Source organism: Ctenopharyngodon idella, chromosome 1, assembly GCF_019924925.1.
Source record: "Ctenopharyngodon idella isolate HZGC_01 chromosome 1, HZGC01, whole genome shotgun sequence".
NCBI classification, from domain to species: Eukaryota; Metazoa; Chordata; class Actinopteri; order Cypriniformes; family Xenocyprididae; genus Ctenopharyngodon; species Ctenopharyngodon idella.
The window spans coordinates 7,094,263-7,111,113 of NC_067220.1; the positions used below are offsets into that span (position 1 = coordinate 7,094,263).

Consider the following 16,851-nt stretch of genomic DNA (forward strand, 5'->3'; position numbering starts at 1 on the left):
TCTATGTAGTCCATAGTTGCAACAAAAATGTATCTTGACTTTCTCTAGTGGTTATTTTGGGGAAAACAGTAGGGGGTCGTTTTACCCCAAGGGGGCGTTTTCCCCCACTATACCCTATTCATGAAAATACGTTTTTTTTCCCCCTTAAAACTTACCTTAATGCTCAATTACCTTATGGCTTTATAAAGACAACATAACATGCTCGAATATCTCTAAGGATAAGGATGTGCCTCAGTCTGCTAACAGTCGTTGATAGGACGAATTGTTAAATTATTTTTAACTTAACGTATATATTTTTTAAATGAAGTTCACTGAGGCCCCCTAGTGGGTCGCGGTCTCCCAGCTGAAAACAGTTGTATTTCGATAATTTGGATGCCGTTTTGCACCTCAGCCTAATGATTAATATAGCAATACAGTTTCCAGACTTCTGTTTAGTCTCCTTCAATTCGACTAGGTGTCACTCATTTCGCGTCATCCAATCGAGAGTGATGTGGGCGGGGTCTTAACGGCAACACTGGGTTGTCCTAAGAAGTCTCTAAGCACGTCTTGAGGGCACTCCAAGACTGGCAGAGTTGAATGCAAAGACGAAGAACAGGAGAAGCACTGATGCTGCCTTTAGATTTGAGCTCAGTAACATCCGAATTTTAGAGCTATGCTGATATTCCACGGAACCTGCACTATTTTACTGTTTTCTCTACATTCATAAGAAGTGTAGTCACTGCTTCTCAAAGGATGCATATTAAGACATTTTAATGTCTAAAGAACCCGATTACATGGATTATTATCGCTCACTGTCCAGCTATTTTGTTAAATTTGTTCTATAGAGTGCCAGTTGCGAAGGAGCTGTTATTTCTGGAGGTCTTAGCAAATAAATTGTTCTTTTTCTCGTTTCGAAATAAAACCCGTTTTCAGCAGAAGAGAGCGCCCAACAACATCGGATTCTTCTCGCATTAGTGCCTGTGGATCTCTCACTTGTTATAATCAGATCTGGACTGGTGAACTCTTTTTACATCGCAATGGATACAACTATGTGGAGTTATATATTTGGTCTTTTCGTGGTTGCTTGTCGAGTAAGACTGGCTCGATCAACAGTTTTAGAATCAATATATTGGAATACTTCGAACACCAAGTAAGTACACTTATAAATAAAGGCTCCAGATAGAACGTTGTATGGCAAGCAGCTTTAACATTTATTCTTCTACACAAACTAAATCTATTTTGTTACGCGTGGTTATTATTAATATTTGTACGTAACCTAATTGTGAATAGCTTATAATTCTATATAGTGAGTATTAATTCCAACGTGACTAGTATCGAGTAAATCAATCACTTGTAATTCTCAATTTGATACTAGTACTTTACTATTTATTTACTGTACCAATAGTGACCCGTAACACTATTCCATTATAACTAGTAGCCTAACAAATTGCAAATGATTTGCCTTCGAATTATGTAGGGTTCTGGGTTTCAGAGTAACTGTACTATTTCTTAAACTATAGTGTCTAGTCCTACTAGCTACAATTCTTATCTCTCTAGTTACAGTGATGTTTTCATGCTAGTGATTAGCCATAATAGCAAGATTAAAAGTGTTACTAGTAAAAAATGGAATACATGCTAATGTCTATTAATAAACAAGTAGTAGTACAACAAGAATATGACTGAGAAATAAGTTTTAGTACTCAATGAATAGTTACCAGTTGAACACATTTCCCCATATAATTCAAAGACTAAAATATGTACTGGAACTTTAAAGAATCAATATGCTGATTGGTAGGAAAAAACCTATAAAGTAACATAATTAATCTCCAAAGTAAATGCAAAATACACAGCTAAAAAAGATACTTGAAGGTCCTGAAAGTGTAGTGAACCTTTTATTTTAAACGGTATCTGTGATTACACAGTTGTAATTTGTTGATTTCTCCATTGATTTTTATTACCATGTCATAGTCATTTAAACACAAGACAGCCTACTAAACATATTCGTAATCCATGGCATTTTGTTGGAGGACCACCCACCTTTCCAGACTGCAGGGTATTAGTTACAATGATGCTTTATTGGCAGTAACATTGAGATGCAAGTACTTTCTTTTGCAGAATCAGGCTGAATGGAAATCACCGTATAAACTTGTTGGGCTATCCTTTACAACCTTTTAGACGTTACTATTTGTAAATGTTCATTTAAATGTAATTTAAGCAATTGGCCTGTGCACGCCCTATCAAAAATTTTATGTAAATGCAATGTTTTGCATAAATGATATGGTGAGATTGTAAACTCCATGTACCCTTGTATTTGCTGAGGAAAAGCTGAGAGCAATCAAACTTGTGGAGACCTTACATCATGGTTAATATCGTATAAGAGTGCTGAGCCACAGCCTAAATTTAGGACTGATTATAAGCTGAGAAATGTTAAAATGAAGAGTGGATTACAGCCTCTTGCTGATTGCCACGGAGAGATCTGTTGCTTGAGCTCCTTTTTTCCACTGTGAAGCGTGTCTCCAAAGTCTTATGATAATTATGCATCTGTTCCTCAGCACGCCATTCTGTGTCAGGACAAATAGTCTCAGTATGTTAAAAGAAATGGAAATGCATTTAACTAGAGCAGCTACTACTTTCTGAGATTGGTGTTTTCTCAGCTGCCAAAGTAGTCTATATACTCTCTTGCTGCCATTGGGAGGTCTTGCCAATTGGTCAACTTACCTAAAAACATTTCACCAAACATGCACTTAGATTTCACATTAGTCGTTTTTATTCCACCATCTAATCGCTCAAGTGAATCTAGTTGCCTTGGGAGCATCGTGACTGTTTCTTCACAGTGGTGAACCTGTATTCAAATAGATCAGTTTTGTTTAGATGTAGGATAACGTTCTTTTAAGATGCTAAGCTGTGGTGCAGCAGAGCTTTGCCGCGGGTTGTAATCGGTTTTCATGAGTTCCAGTAGCTCAGTGGGTCATCTTTGTCACAGAGCTTTGGAGACAAAAGGTGCGCTGGGATGAAGGCACTGTTCACCCCCGTCCCGGTTTGTTCTCTACACAGAAGTTGGTACGGCAGGGGGCGGAGGAGGGGCACTAAAGCTTCCTGTCTTCTCAGGACCCCCAGCAGAACCTTGAGGGTCCCTTTCTTAATGACTTTATGAGGATGGAAGCGACTCTTTTATTCTGCCTTATGGTGTTTTTAGGGGAAGTGAGAGTGAGAGCATGTCTAACTTTGTCATGGTAGATTTAAAATATAAAGGGATAAATCCAAGTCTGTTTGCAATAGAATTTGCGTGTTTAATGAGAAATCAAGTTAATCTGAGAATCAGCAAATAATTGAAAGGTCAATTTCAGAACGCTTTTACAACAAGTGAACATTGAAATAGGGGCTATAGTAGGGTTGTAATAAACACTGAGGGCAGAGAAAGGACTGCCAGCGAGCGGTCAGGAGTAAGCGATTGTTAATTGTGCAAATGCATTACAGAATAGAGAAGTATGTAATGGAGGGGAAAAAATAAGGAAGACTACAAAGTTGCAGACATTAGTCAAAAAAAAAGTGTAAGCAAGCCAAGGTCCCAAATGCTTTAGATTCATTTACATTCTGCTTCAAGACAGAACTCTGAAAATTAGCCAAAGGAAATTGCTTGTCTCAATCCATTTCAGTCGGTTGCTTGTTTTACAATAAATAGAGGAGGCAGCCAAATCTGTATAATTTAACCAAAGATATTTAGAAAAATGTCTCTTTTTTATGCCATACAGTGAAAGCCAATGGGGTCCAGTGTTGTTTTGGAATACTTTAACTATCCCAATCTAGTAGAATTGACACTTAAAAGACACTATTGAAGCCAGTGACCCTTTGTTTAAAGAGTTAGTTCACCCAAAAATGAAAATTATGTCATTATTTACTCTCTCTCATGTCGTTCCAAACCTGTAAGACTTTCGTTCATCTTCACAACACAAATGAAGATGTTTTTAATAAAATCTGAGAGATTTCTGTCCCTCCATTGACAGCTACGCAACTACCACTTTGACGCTTCAAAAAGTTCATAAAGAGATCGTAAAACTAATTCATATGAATTGAGCGGTTTAGTCCAAATTCTCTGAATAGAATCGATCGCTTTATATGATGAACAGATTGAATTTAGACTTTTATTCACATATAAACATTCATTAACATCATCTGTTGTGGTAAACAGAAGCTCAAGCATGTTCGCTTGACGTACGAGAACCAATGAGGTTCATTCTCGTGTTACTCATCACGTTTTTTGCTTCCGCAAGAACCAGTTAGGTTTGTTCTCGTGCGTTCGGTTGAGCTTCTGTTTATGTTTGCCGATCATTGTTTAAATGTGAATAAAAGCCTAAATTCAGACTTTTCATCATATTAGAAAATTTGGACTAAACCGTTCAATTCATATGGATTAGTTTTACGATCTCTTTATGAACTTTTTGAAGGCTCAAAGTGGTAGTTTGTGTAGCTGTCAAGCTGAAATCACTCAGATTTAATTAAAAATATCTAAATTTCTGTTCCGAAGATGAACGAAAGTCTTACGGGTTTGGAACAGCATGAGGGTGAGTAATTAATGACAGAATTTTCATTTTTGGGTGAACTAACCCTTTAATTGAATTACCAAAAGAAACCACCAGATACAGATGCTTTTGCTTTGAGGATAAATTTATTAGCCATCCAAACATGATATATTTTACATTAACTTCAAAGTTCTCATGCTTAATTGATTAATAATTCATTACTAAGCATGCTAATCACTAAGTTTTTTCCCCCTATTTTTGTAACTCTATAAGATAATTAACATCCCCTTGTTCCCTACAGGTTTGTTCCAGGAAGGGGTGTAGTACTATACCCTCAGATCGGAGACAAAATGGACATTGTGTGTCCAAGAATCAAGCCAGGCTCCACTGAGCAGATGAACATTGAATACTTCCGGGTCTATCTTGTTCCCAAGGAACAATTGGAGACCTGTAGTGTTACTAAAGGCGACATGTTACTGCTCAACTGTGACAAGCCGGACCAGGACGTGAAGTTCACCTTCAAGTTTCAAGAGTTCAGCCCCAACCTGTGGGGCCTGGAGTTCTTCAAAGGGAAGGACTATCACATCATCTGTAAGTTTATTTCCAATGCTTACTCAAGAATTCACCTCAGGTGCTGATTCATGATCGTTTTTCACCTCCGTTGCCAGTTGGGAGACTGTGTAGAAGGAGCCAAATGCAGAACTGATCCCACCCATGGGAATTTCAGCCTCCAGCATTGTCTCCCAAGATATCTTTTCCGTCTGGGAAGGCGACTGACTAGTGTAACCCTCCAAAAACAATGAACAAATCAAGTATAGAGTTAATGGAAATGTGTTAAATCCTTTGGCAAGTGTATTTACCACAAAGATAAAGATATTTATGTTCATTAATCATTATTTTGTTTAGCTTGGTTAGTTTAGTTTTTCCCCAGGCCTATTTTTCCCTGAGGAGAGGAAAATGTCTCAAGTCTGAGATGTTCTCTGTGAAGCAAGTCTTGTTGATGGATGTTATTAGTATCATTCAACCACTTTGGAAAGGGGTTATCGTTCAGTTTAGCGTGTTGTTCTCAACCCCTTCTCAGATGGCACATTCCTTAATGGCCGTTTATGTGATTTTAAGATTTACACGCTCTAAATCCCTCAAGCCCTTGCCAGTATGAGACGGATCGGTTTGATGTGATTTTTTAAGGCAGCTTGGCCTGCAGCCCGAGGGACACGGATATCTGACCTAAATGATTCTAAAGAGACTTACCTCTGTGTCTGAGTGTGTGTGTTTGCATGCAAATGTCAGAACATGTGCATGTAACTGTGATTTGTGTGAGAGTTGACAAAAAGAGTCGAAGAGAACAATTTTTTAAAAACTTTTTTTAAGGCATTTTGGAAAGTCTTGACATGCACTAACCTTTTAAAAGTTTAGGGATTTAAAAAAAAAAAAAAAAAATACTTTTATTCATCAAGGGTGCTTTAAATTGGTCAAAAATGACAGTAAAGACATTTATAATGTTACAAAATAAATGCTGTTCTTCTGAACTATCTAGTCATCGAAGAATCCTGAAAAAAAGTATCAGTTTCCACCAAAATATTAAGCAGCACAACTATTTTTAACATCGATAATAAGAAGAAATGTTTCTTAAAGCACCAAATCAGTGTATTAAAATTATTTCTGAAGGATCATGTGACACTGATGATGCTGAAGCATCACAGGAATAAATTACATTTTAAATATTTGAAAATAGAAAAATTGTATAATAATATTTCACAAAAGTACTGTTTTACTGTATTTTTGCCCAAATAAATGCAGCTTTGGTAAACATAAGATACGTCTTTGAAAACATTAAATAATTGTACTGTAGTTTATATTTGGTACTAGCTATTAGTTTCCTATCAATTTTAGTTTCTGGAGAGACGTTTATGAAGGTTTCATAACAATGAATATTTCATTAAGTAATTGACTTTTGGTACAGTAAGTTAAGAAACGTAAATTTACTTCATGTGGAAGTAATTGGTAAGCAAGGACATTTGCTCATAAGGCTTAAATAATATTTTATATGACTGAAACAAGCTGTCTACATTATAATTTCTATTTCATACATATTTACAGTGTAGATTTAACTGGAGCAAAGCGGAAAGAGAGACTTAAAAATAGGTTAAATTACATGTTGTATATCAATGTATCAGCCAATAAAAATTTGGCGCAACCACTGAATATTTGCGCAATCAGTGCAACTTACAACAAATAATTAGCATTTCCTCTAGACATACAGTCAGACAGCATATGGTTCACTGCGGATATGTGGTTAAAATATGATCTCTAGGATAGTTGGATTTCTTAATGTCTGCTAAAAGCTAAAAAAAATACCCCCACAACATCTGCTTGGACACACTTGTTTTATTGTGTGCGCGCAAACTTCAGTTTTCCACCTCCACTTTGTTACTCCGTCGCTGGTTTGAGCTGCGCTGGCCCGAGGCTCTGAATGTGCTTGTTGTGGTTAGGAAATGAGCGGGCTTCATTCAAGCCGAAGAGTCGGGTCACATCTAGAGCGGCCGCTGCAGATGAATGTGGGAATGGTTGTAGGGAACTGGGACATGTTGGGTAAAAGCTCGCTCTCTCTCTCTCTTCCCCTCTGTTTTTTTCCCTCTCGTTTGCTTTCTCTGCCCACCCTCCCCACTCTCTTGCCCTTTCACTTGCTGGTCACTCAGTTCTTTCTGTGCCCTAAGCAGTTTGGAGGGGAAGTCCATTTGTTCATGTGGGATTGGTCTTAATCCTCGCAGTGAAAGAGAGATTACGGCCCAATGAAATTCTTTAGCTCTGCTATCAGAGGACCCAGCATGGGTGCCCAGGCACAATGGCGTTTAAATCGTTCGACCAAGCCACTCCACTAGCCGAGGATTGATGGGCAAAGCAAATCCTTGATATTCTGTGATAATGATGTGAAAAGGCTTTGGTAATATGCTTAGTTTCTGTAAAGTTCAAACCTGTGTGATTACACTGGGTTTATTACTCACAGCATGAGGGTTTTCTAAATTAGCGTGCACGTGAGTGCGTGCGCGCCCCTCTTAATGCTTTTCGTAAGGATTTACCAGCAGCAAACAAACGCAAGCTTTTAAGAAGCTTTGCCGTGCTGCAAAACTGTGATTTTTCTCTTTGTGCGCAGCAAGCTGAACCTTCACCTTTTGCATGCATGTACACATTGACTGATGAGCATGTGACTCAAATGTCCGCAAGGAACACTTTAAAGGTTTTAAAGCACCTGCGAGAGTACACATGTGGAAAGTTGACCCAGTCATAAACTAGCTCACTTAGTGCCACTAAACCTTATATGGCCAAATTCATCCAGAAGACTGTAAGAAAAATGGGCCTCGAGGGGAAAGAATCATTTGGTGGCGTGGAAGAGTTTTTAAGATGGATGATGGGCTTTAAATATTCAGCATCAGAAATGTAAGCTAATAAATGTTGGATGGGTGACTTTCTCACACACACACACACACACATGCACACAAAAGAATCCCAGAATTTTATTGCATTAGAAATTTTAATCAAAATGTTACTATTTTAACACCCATATTGTTATTACTGTAAATCATGCAGATGTTTCACTTTTTTGTAATTCTCATCATTACCCTTAATGTTGATTCTTAGTAGATTCACATTATAATCAGCAATACTAAAACATTTTGTTACAGCAATTTTGTACTGTATCTCAACATCAACACAGAAAGTAATGTGTAAATACTTTTGCAGTTATAATTACATATTAAATAGAGCTGCACGATTGAGAATCATGATTTTGTTTCGTTTCAAATAGAGATCATGATTCTCACCCGATTCTGAACAGACAACTAAACAAAATAACATGTTATTTACTATAGGTTCTGACAAAATATTAATTGGCTGCAGTCTATTTAAAAATGTTTAATTAACTTGATTTGTTTTTTTATCTGTTTGAATGAATGATTCAGTGACTCACTCATGAAAGACTTCACTTTCTTCTTTACTGGATGAATGAGCGTTTTTGAACAAATCTCTTGAATGATTCAATGACTCACTCATAAAAGACTTCACTTGTTTCATTACTGGATGAATTAGCGTTTTTGAATGAATGATTCAATGACTCACTCATAAAAGGCTTGTTTGAGATGCATCGGCGCTGTGCAGACCGATCGGCGTATGACATCAAAGTATCGCAAGAGCGAAGAGCAGATGACTTCTTATGCATTTGAATCGCTCTTGCAGTACTTTGAAGTCATACGCTGATTGGTCTGCGCAGCGCTGATGCATCTCAAACAAGCCTAAAGACTTCACTTGCTTCATTACTGGATAAATCAGCGTTTTTGAACGAATCTCTTGAAAGAATGATTCAATGACTCACTCATAAAGACTTAACTTGCTTCATTACTGGATGAATCAGCGTTTTTGAATGAATCTCTTGAATGGATGATTCAATGACTCACTTATAAAGACTTCACTTGTTTCATTACTGGATGAATCAGCGTTTTTGAATGAATCTCTTGAATGAATGATTCAATGACAAGTCAGTTTTTTTAAAAATCACCTACTGGTGTAATGATGTAATCAATACAATCTTTATTTGAAGTTTCGCATTACTTTAAAAAGGTGATTTGCTCTTTTTTGATCACTACCATAGACATCACTGTTTATATCTGAAATTTAAACTTTTATCCCAATACTTCTGCGATCATTTTAATTATTGTAATACAGAGATAACAATACTGTGTGGTTGAAAAGACTGTTTATGAAGCTGTTTCATACCTATACATGACAACGGCTCTCTTTGGCTCAGCAGCAGTTTAATACGATTGTGTGGGTGTTTGAATCTAGATCGAGATCTTTTAACGATTAATCATACAGCTCTAATACTGAATATATTATTATTATTTATGCATTATAATGAAAATTGAATGTGCTTAATGCAAAAATGTCTTATCCAAATATTATCCATGTTCTTGACAGGTTTTGTGAGATTTATTTATTTTGAATAAAATCATAACAATGGCTAATTAATTTTTTCCTCCTCTCTTTCAGCCACATCCAACAGCACGTTTGAAGGTTTGGACAACCATGATGGCGGTGTTTGTAAGACCAAATCCATGAAGCTGGTTCTGAGAGTTGGACAGAGTGAGTACCACCCACAATCTTTCTCTCCATACCTGCACCTGCAACGATGAATATCACTGCTTCCAGAACAGTCTTTCATGTCACCGGTCTTGTAGTGGGTGTCCATGCTAGTGTGCCTCAGCGTGTAATTGAAATGTCATGTGAGCTTGTTTCCTATGGCTATGCCAGCTGTCCCTTCTTTGGGCTTGTGGGGAGATGCTTGCAGCTTTACGCCAATTCATTAAATTCTCTCTCAAAACCTGGGGCATAATGCCTGGAGGCCAAAAAGATGTAAGGGTGGTCCGATATTATGTTCAGATCAGTTTTTCAGTTCGATGAACATTTTGTACTGCTTTGGCTTCACTAGTGATTTTAGTTGCTGGCTGTAAATATTTCATTTTCTATTTTGTTTTTAGGTCCTACAGATTCATTCTCAGCAAAAAATCATCCCACAAGATATCCTCCGAAATACCCTGACAATAAGCACCAAAGCACCTTCAGCAAAGAGAACGATGTTGTCAGCAAAACTGGTAGGTATTATTGATGTATACGAGGGGAAATATTACTAAATCATAAATTATGCAATTCATATTTCACCCCAAAATCAAAAGAAAAAATATACATAATAAAATAGTAAAATATTATACTTAATACAATATATAATATAATAAAATTAGGGCTGTCAAAATTAACATGTTAACTCATGCAATTAATTTTTTTCAGTTTAACGCGTTAAAAATATTTAACGCAATTAACGCAGCATCTGTTTTTCCCGTCATCCTTTGACTAGCGTTACATTATATGATCACGTTATCATTCATTCAAGTATGATAAAACACAAAAAAGAAAAATCTGTACTGGAGCATTGTCTGTGAATCTCCCGTCTGTGTGACAGACACACACGGCCGCTTCAGATAGCGCTTGAACAGACAAAAACACACAAAATTATGCCAAAATGCTCGTTTTGTCGAGTATGCTCGCAAGCACAGTTAAATGAGTTAAATGAAGTCTTAAATTGACGTAAAGGGTTATGAGAAAATGTGTATCAGATCTGTGTCATGTGTGTCAGATCTTAAAGTGACAGCAGCCTAAGAAATCTGCTGCTGTCTGTCGTTAATGTTAATAAAAGAACAAAAGACAAAGGGAAAATCACTCACTGCTCTTGACTGAATAACTTCTGTAGATTTAATAAGGATTAATCTATATTTAATTTAGAATTTATGCAGTGAAGACTGTGAAGTGTTTAATAACTTTATTCAATATCTGTATATTCCCTACCTGTTAGACCTACCTAAAAATCTTATATGGGTCAAAAACAATGAAAACAATAATTTTTTGTGCATTTTGACAGGGCAAGTAATATCAGAACTGGTCTGACTGGGCCAATAGAAAAAATTGAGCCCTGATATATGAGCATAGGTAAATGTGAGATTTATTATAATGGGTTTATGTGAAAATTGCTTTAAATTCTCTTAAATTGAAAGTTGTTATATATTTTAAAACCTAATAAATGTTAAAATATATAGCTTTCAAACAAATTTAATGGTGAATGGCTATAATTAATGGTTAAAATTTAGAAAAAAAAATCAATTTCATAGAGACATCAGTAGCAGTATTGGTATCGGCGATGTCTTCTTTCATAAAAATATGACATTAAACATATTTAAAATATAGGCTACTGTCTTTATGTTGTTTCTACATTAATTTGGAGATTAAATGTGAAATTATTACAATATAAAAATGTATTAAAAACTTTAATGTTAGAAATTATTTACAGAAAAATGTGCGATTAATTAGTAAATTGTTTTAATCAATTGACAGCACTAAATAAAATACAAATAAATATAATTATAATAATGAGGATTAATGACACAATGCAAAAAGTCTTAAAAAAATCAGTCCTAAAATTAAATCTTTCTTTTGATTTTGGTTTGAAATATGACCCAGATACACAGTATGCCAAATGTTAATACATCTCAGATGTCAAACGTTTCTTCAATTTTAAACCACAAAGAGTAAATTTGGAGGGTGTCTGACCAGTTAGCTTTTTTTTTTGTATGACAATGGATTACGAATATTCAAAAAATGACAAAAGACCAAGTAAAACCTTTTGGATGTAAAATAATTACACTTTTTGGATATGTATCAGGTGCTGATTTATGTAAAAATAAAATAAATGAAGCACTGCCAGTTTAGTGTGGACTTGCACGTCCTAACAAATGATGTTAAATGATCTGGATACTTCACTTTGGCTATCATTTTGTTTAAGAATAAACTACATCTGATCATAAACTCATTCTCGTTCTCCAGACTCCATACAGAATGGTGAGGCCGGAGGGAAGAGCGGCGAGTCTGTAGGATCCGCTGGATCTGAAGTAGCCCTGTTCGCTGGTGTTGCATCCGGTGGTGTCATCTTCATCATCATCATCATCGCTCTTGTAGCACTGCTGCATCGGCGTCATCAGAAACACTCGGCACAGTGCTCCGCCCAGCTGCCGTTAAACACGCTGCCCAAACGCGGAAGTGCCGCCAGCGGCGGTAGCAACAATAATGGCTCCGAGCCCAGTGACATCATCTTCCCACTGCGAACCTCGGGAAGCATGTACTGTCCGCACTACGAGAAGGTTAGTGGTGACTACGGACACCCAGTCTACATCGTCCAAGAAATGCCACCACAAAATCCTGCAAACATTTACTACAAGGTTTGACAGAGCATGGAAAAGCTACGGACGCTGGAGAGCGACTGGCATTGTTTTTGATGATGGACGTCAGTGTTTTGGTGCCATTGCCATTATTTAGCCCTGTTGGCTGGATGCTAGAAGGGCCGAAGTGTCGTCTAGTTCAGAAGAACTCATTCTTTGTTGGTCTTAAGGCCTGATTCTGGATTAGATGCTGGTGCACATGGGAATTTGCTCTTCTGTTTATACCTTGACATGGAAAACTGATGACTTTCAAAGCGCAGAACAAATCATGAGCTGCAAAATCATGCTGAACAAACATTAGGAAAATACAAGACTATTTTTTTTTATTTATTGGTTTTTGATTGTTTTTATGTTTCTCATCTCCCAGATCTTGAAAATCGAACTTTTTAATGCACGAGAAGAGGCCTTGATTCCTGTACTTTGCAGTTTTTCGATGTGTGTCGAGTCCATCCGATGTGATTTAGGCTGTCTGCATCCCAAAGCTGGCCTGATGGATGCATATTACATATCAGTTCAGACATTTGTGGCCCTTATGCTGTTGATGTGCGAGCCGGTGTGGTCCAAAACGCATGTGGTTCTTTTATCCCCATTTGCTTATAACTTTTCAAACATTTATTCAAACAGCAAACAAACAAAACTAAAGATCAACATACAGAAAGATCCTTTGTTGACTTGGTAATGTAAATACAATAGCAGAGCATTGAAATTATGCTCCAAGTTATGTTTTCTATGAATCTGAACATTGCTCGTTTCATCACTGAATGTTCAGTCAATTTTGTTAAAATACTTCAGGGGTTTACGTCAGCAAACAAGAAGCGACATGTTGGATATAATAGATTTTTTTTTTTTTTTTTTAATCTTGCATTTGTTAAAATTGTTTGTTGGTTCTATAGCCAATAGTGTGTTGAGGAAATTTCACATTCCAGATGGCTGACAACATTGAACGAAATGATTCGCCATAGTCGCTTGTGCTGCTCGCTCTCTCTCTCTCTCTCTTTTCTTTTTTGCTTGAATGAATGAATGAATGAAAAGTTCACAAAATGTTTTCTATTGTTCAAATAAAAAAAGTGGCCTCTTACTCAAAACAAATCTTGACTCAATATCTTAGAAAATCATTATTAAATAATCATTAAATGCAAATCCTTCCCAGCTAACACCATTTACGTAATTTATTGGTACTTTTGGATTAATTCATGACCAATCGACAACGTAACTAAGATGCTGCATGCTTGTAATTTCTTTTGAATTTTTTTTTTAATGACGTGACAAACAGCGCATTTGCGCGTGCCATTGAAGAGAGACTGCGTGCTACAGCTGACGGGACAGCGGGACAGGAAAATTCGCTTTTCTGACACTTTATTTCATAACAAGTTATGAAAATAATGTTAGAATAATGACACTGACATATAGTCTGGCAACATCTCATCTGACCGCAGATACAGAATCAGTTTTGGCGTTGCGTAACTTTGTTTTAAAAAGTGGGTGGGACAGAAGTGGGGGGGTTAATTTATCGACATAAAGCATGTTTAACGTAACTTACATCTGCTATAATACAATATATTGTTAGTCACGAAATTGACCTTTCGCATAGACCCGCCCCCTTTTAGTTACTGTTGCTTTGTTGGACAAGCAGTGCTGCCAATTTAGCGATTTTGTTTCTAGATTTAGCGACTTAACCGCCCCTTTTGAGATTTTTTTCAAAAGCCTAATCTAGCAACTTCTTGGACAAACCTTATCTAGATTCCGTGACTCACCCACTGATCTACTTTTATATTAAAATAGATCAGTGGACTCGCCAGTATGACATCATCTAGCGTCATATAGAGACCAGTTTTAGCTACTTTCAACTGAAAGTATTTGGCAACACTGCGGACAAGCCATGGCGTCTCACACCACACATGTTCTCACAGAATGAAAAACATCACAGAGCAAAGAGGACTGACAACACATCAACAGACAAGACAGTGCAGGTTAATTTTGGTATGAAACAAATTAAGTTTCAAATTTTGTAATTTTTTTTTAAAGAAATTCAAACAATAAATACCTTTTGTGGCTCATTAATGTGTCATGACAGATCGCTGCGTTTCAGTTCAAGCGGCACATGATCTAATCATCTACCATTTTTTAAGTTCAAGTCCACTGACGTTCATTTATTAACTCTCCTGTATGGTTTGTTTGTCGGACAAACTTGGTGTCATGATTGGTCAGATCATCTGTCAATCAAACTCCCGGCAAAGGGTGAATTTCATGTCTGAATAAATACATAGAATCACATAAAATGCTCGTCTAACTTCAAGGTCTGCTGGTAGAACTTTTAAGCATGTCAGCAAGGTTCGGGGTTATAATCCACCCTCGTATAATCTCCATGTGTTGTGCCTAATTTTGACCCCCTGCCAGATTATTACCCCCTAATATTGGTAGGTTTAGGAGTAGGTGTGGGGGATGGGTTAAGATTAGGGGTGGGGTTAAGATTAGGCAATCAGGTAGCGAATTCAACGGGGGTAATAATTTGGCAGGGGGTCGAAATTCGGCATTCAGTGAAAAAACGCACATCTGTGTATGAGCGCCAAAAGAGCACAGTTGCCCGCCACTGATAACAGCGGAAATGTCAACAAACGCTCAGCATGATTTTAAAAACAACACATTCCAGCGCCAGATCGCCTCTTATTTAACGAACGAATGAAATGAATGTTCTGCTAGTCAACTGGAGATGTTTCATGTGTATTAGGTACATCCGTGCCGTGAGATGTTTTAAAAAGTGGAAGAGACAATATCGACCCTGGTGAAAAGTGGTGGGGACGTCACACCCGCAAATTACGCCTATGAAGACACCGTGTTTCTGTCAGGCACTCTTTGCTTAAACTGCGTCTTCGTACCGCTTTCACGCAGGTCTTTTCAAAATAAAAGTCTCGCGTCAGAAAAACATAGAATTACGTTTGTTGTTGTTTCTTTGACTGACCCACCAGTTGAGAAACACTGCGATAGAGATATTTTCAATAATTTCACTTACATTATTCACATTTTTTATGCAACATCTTTTTTCTTTTGATTTTGGGGTAAAATGTGATTTGTATAATTTATGACTTATTGAAATCTGCCCTCGTATGCATCAATACCTACCAAGTTTTACTATTCAAGCAAAAATCAAAAACAAATCAGAAACAAGATTGTCCAATCGTTGTCCAATGGCGACCCACCAGTTGAGAAACACTGAGATAGATGTATTTTTTATAATTTCACTGATATTATTCGCATTATTTTATGCAACATGTTGGGTTTTTTCTTTTGTTTTTGGGGTGAAACATGATTTGTATAATTTATGACTTACTGAGATGTGCCCTCGTATGCATCAATAATTTACCTACACTGTTAAAAAGAAATGTTGGTTTAAAAAGTAAGTTACCTGGTAGCCTTAAAATTTTGAGTTCATTGAAATTAAAAATTTGAGTTAATACAATGAAGGTGATTGGTTTAATCAAAAGAAACTCAAAATATTACATTATCTGAACCACATTAATTACCTAAGTTGATTTGAAAAAAGAAACAATGTTGTGATAACAAATCATGAAAATAGTTTTTTACAATGTACCAAGTTTTACTGATATTCAACCAATTTCAGAGCAAAAAACAAATCAGAAACAAGACTGTCCGATCGTTGTCCCTGGCGACTACTTAGGAAGCACATACCATTTGGCTTGATTTCCAGATGACGCATTGGGTCACAGGACACTCAGAGCTCTCCCACGGTGGGGAGTGTAGTGTGTGATGCATTTCAAAAGAAGCACTCACACCTCATGACCTCAGACACACTTTACTGCCTCACACAATCCCAGCTACACACATATGTTCTCACACTGCGTTTGCGCTTTTTCTTACAGACTCAGATAAGGACCTCTAACCTTCCACAGCGCATTATCTGTGGCCCTTCCTCTCCCCTCTTACGTTACAAACAATATTCCACCCTGAATACTAAGCATGGGTAGAGCAGAACAGGAAACAGTGTGTTTTTGTTATGGACATACAGAACAATGGGGTGGTAAATCTACAAGTCAAGCCAACTGCCTGTCACAGACGGCCAAAAGAAACACTTCTGTCATTTTATAAAAACCTGCATCCTGGAATGTACTCAATTATGATGTTTTTTGCAAAAGTAAAAATGCTTTTCTCATCTCCGCAATCATTGAAACCCGAACCTTGATTTGTTCAGGAATATGAAATGCTGATGAGGTCTGGAGGTTATGGTTTGTAGTACTGATTCAATTTGAGAAAATCAGTATCATCTGATGCAGCTCGGTTTGTTAGTCATTTTCAAAATGTTCATATTTTAGGAATCTGTATACATATCATTTTCCATCATTGAATTGTATTATTTGCCATTTAAAGGTTTAGTTTACCCCAAAATGAAAATTCTGTCATCATTTACTCAGTTTCATGTCATTCCAAGCCCATTAGACATTTATTCATCTTCAAAACACAAAAGAAGATATCTCAAAAAAACCTGAAAGACAAACTTCGCCCAAAACTTCGGCACTTCT

The 16,851-nt window shown here is 36.9% G+C and overlaps 1 protein-coding gene across 1 annotated transcript; it reads left to right on the forward strand.

Annotated features, from left to right (window-relative positions):
• Positions 1-538: 538 nt before the first annotated feature.
• On the forward strand, positions 539-13,405 carry efnb2b (ephrin-B2b). The gene is made up of 5 exons (XM_051889451.1): positions 539-1,129; positions 4,801-5,090; positions 9,543-9,635; positions 10,031-10,144; positions 11,925-13,405. The coding sequence occupies exons 1-5, from the start codon at positions 1,017-1,019 to the stop codon at positions 12,320-12,322; spliced, it is 1,008 nt and encodes a 335-aa protein (XP_051745411.1). The 5' UTR covers positions 539-1,016; the 3' UTR covers positions 12,323-13,405.
• The last annotated feature ends 3,446 nt before the right edge of the window (positions 13,406-16,851 follow it).

Excerpts from the sequence above, each read along its gene's own strand:
- efnb2b (XM_051889451.1), top strand. The coding sequence starts at position 1,017 with ATGGATACAACTATGTGGAGTTATATATTTGGTCTTTTCGTGGTTGCT. Across the intron at positions 1,130-4,800 it reads TGGAATACTTCGAACACCAA|GTTTGTTCCAGGAAGGGGTG; the intron begins GTAAGTACACTT and ends TGTTCCCTACAG. Across the intron at positions 10,145-11,924 it reads CGATGTTGTCAGCAAAACTG|ACTCCATACAGAATGGTGAG; the intron begins GTAGGTATTATT and ends CTCGTTCTCCAG.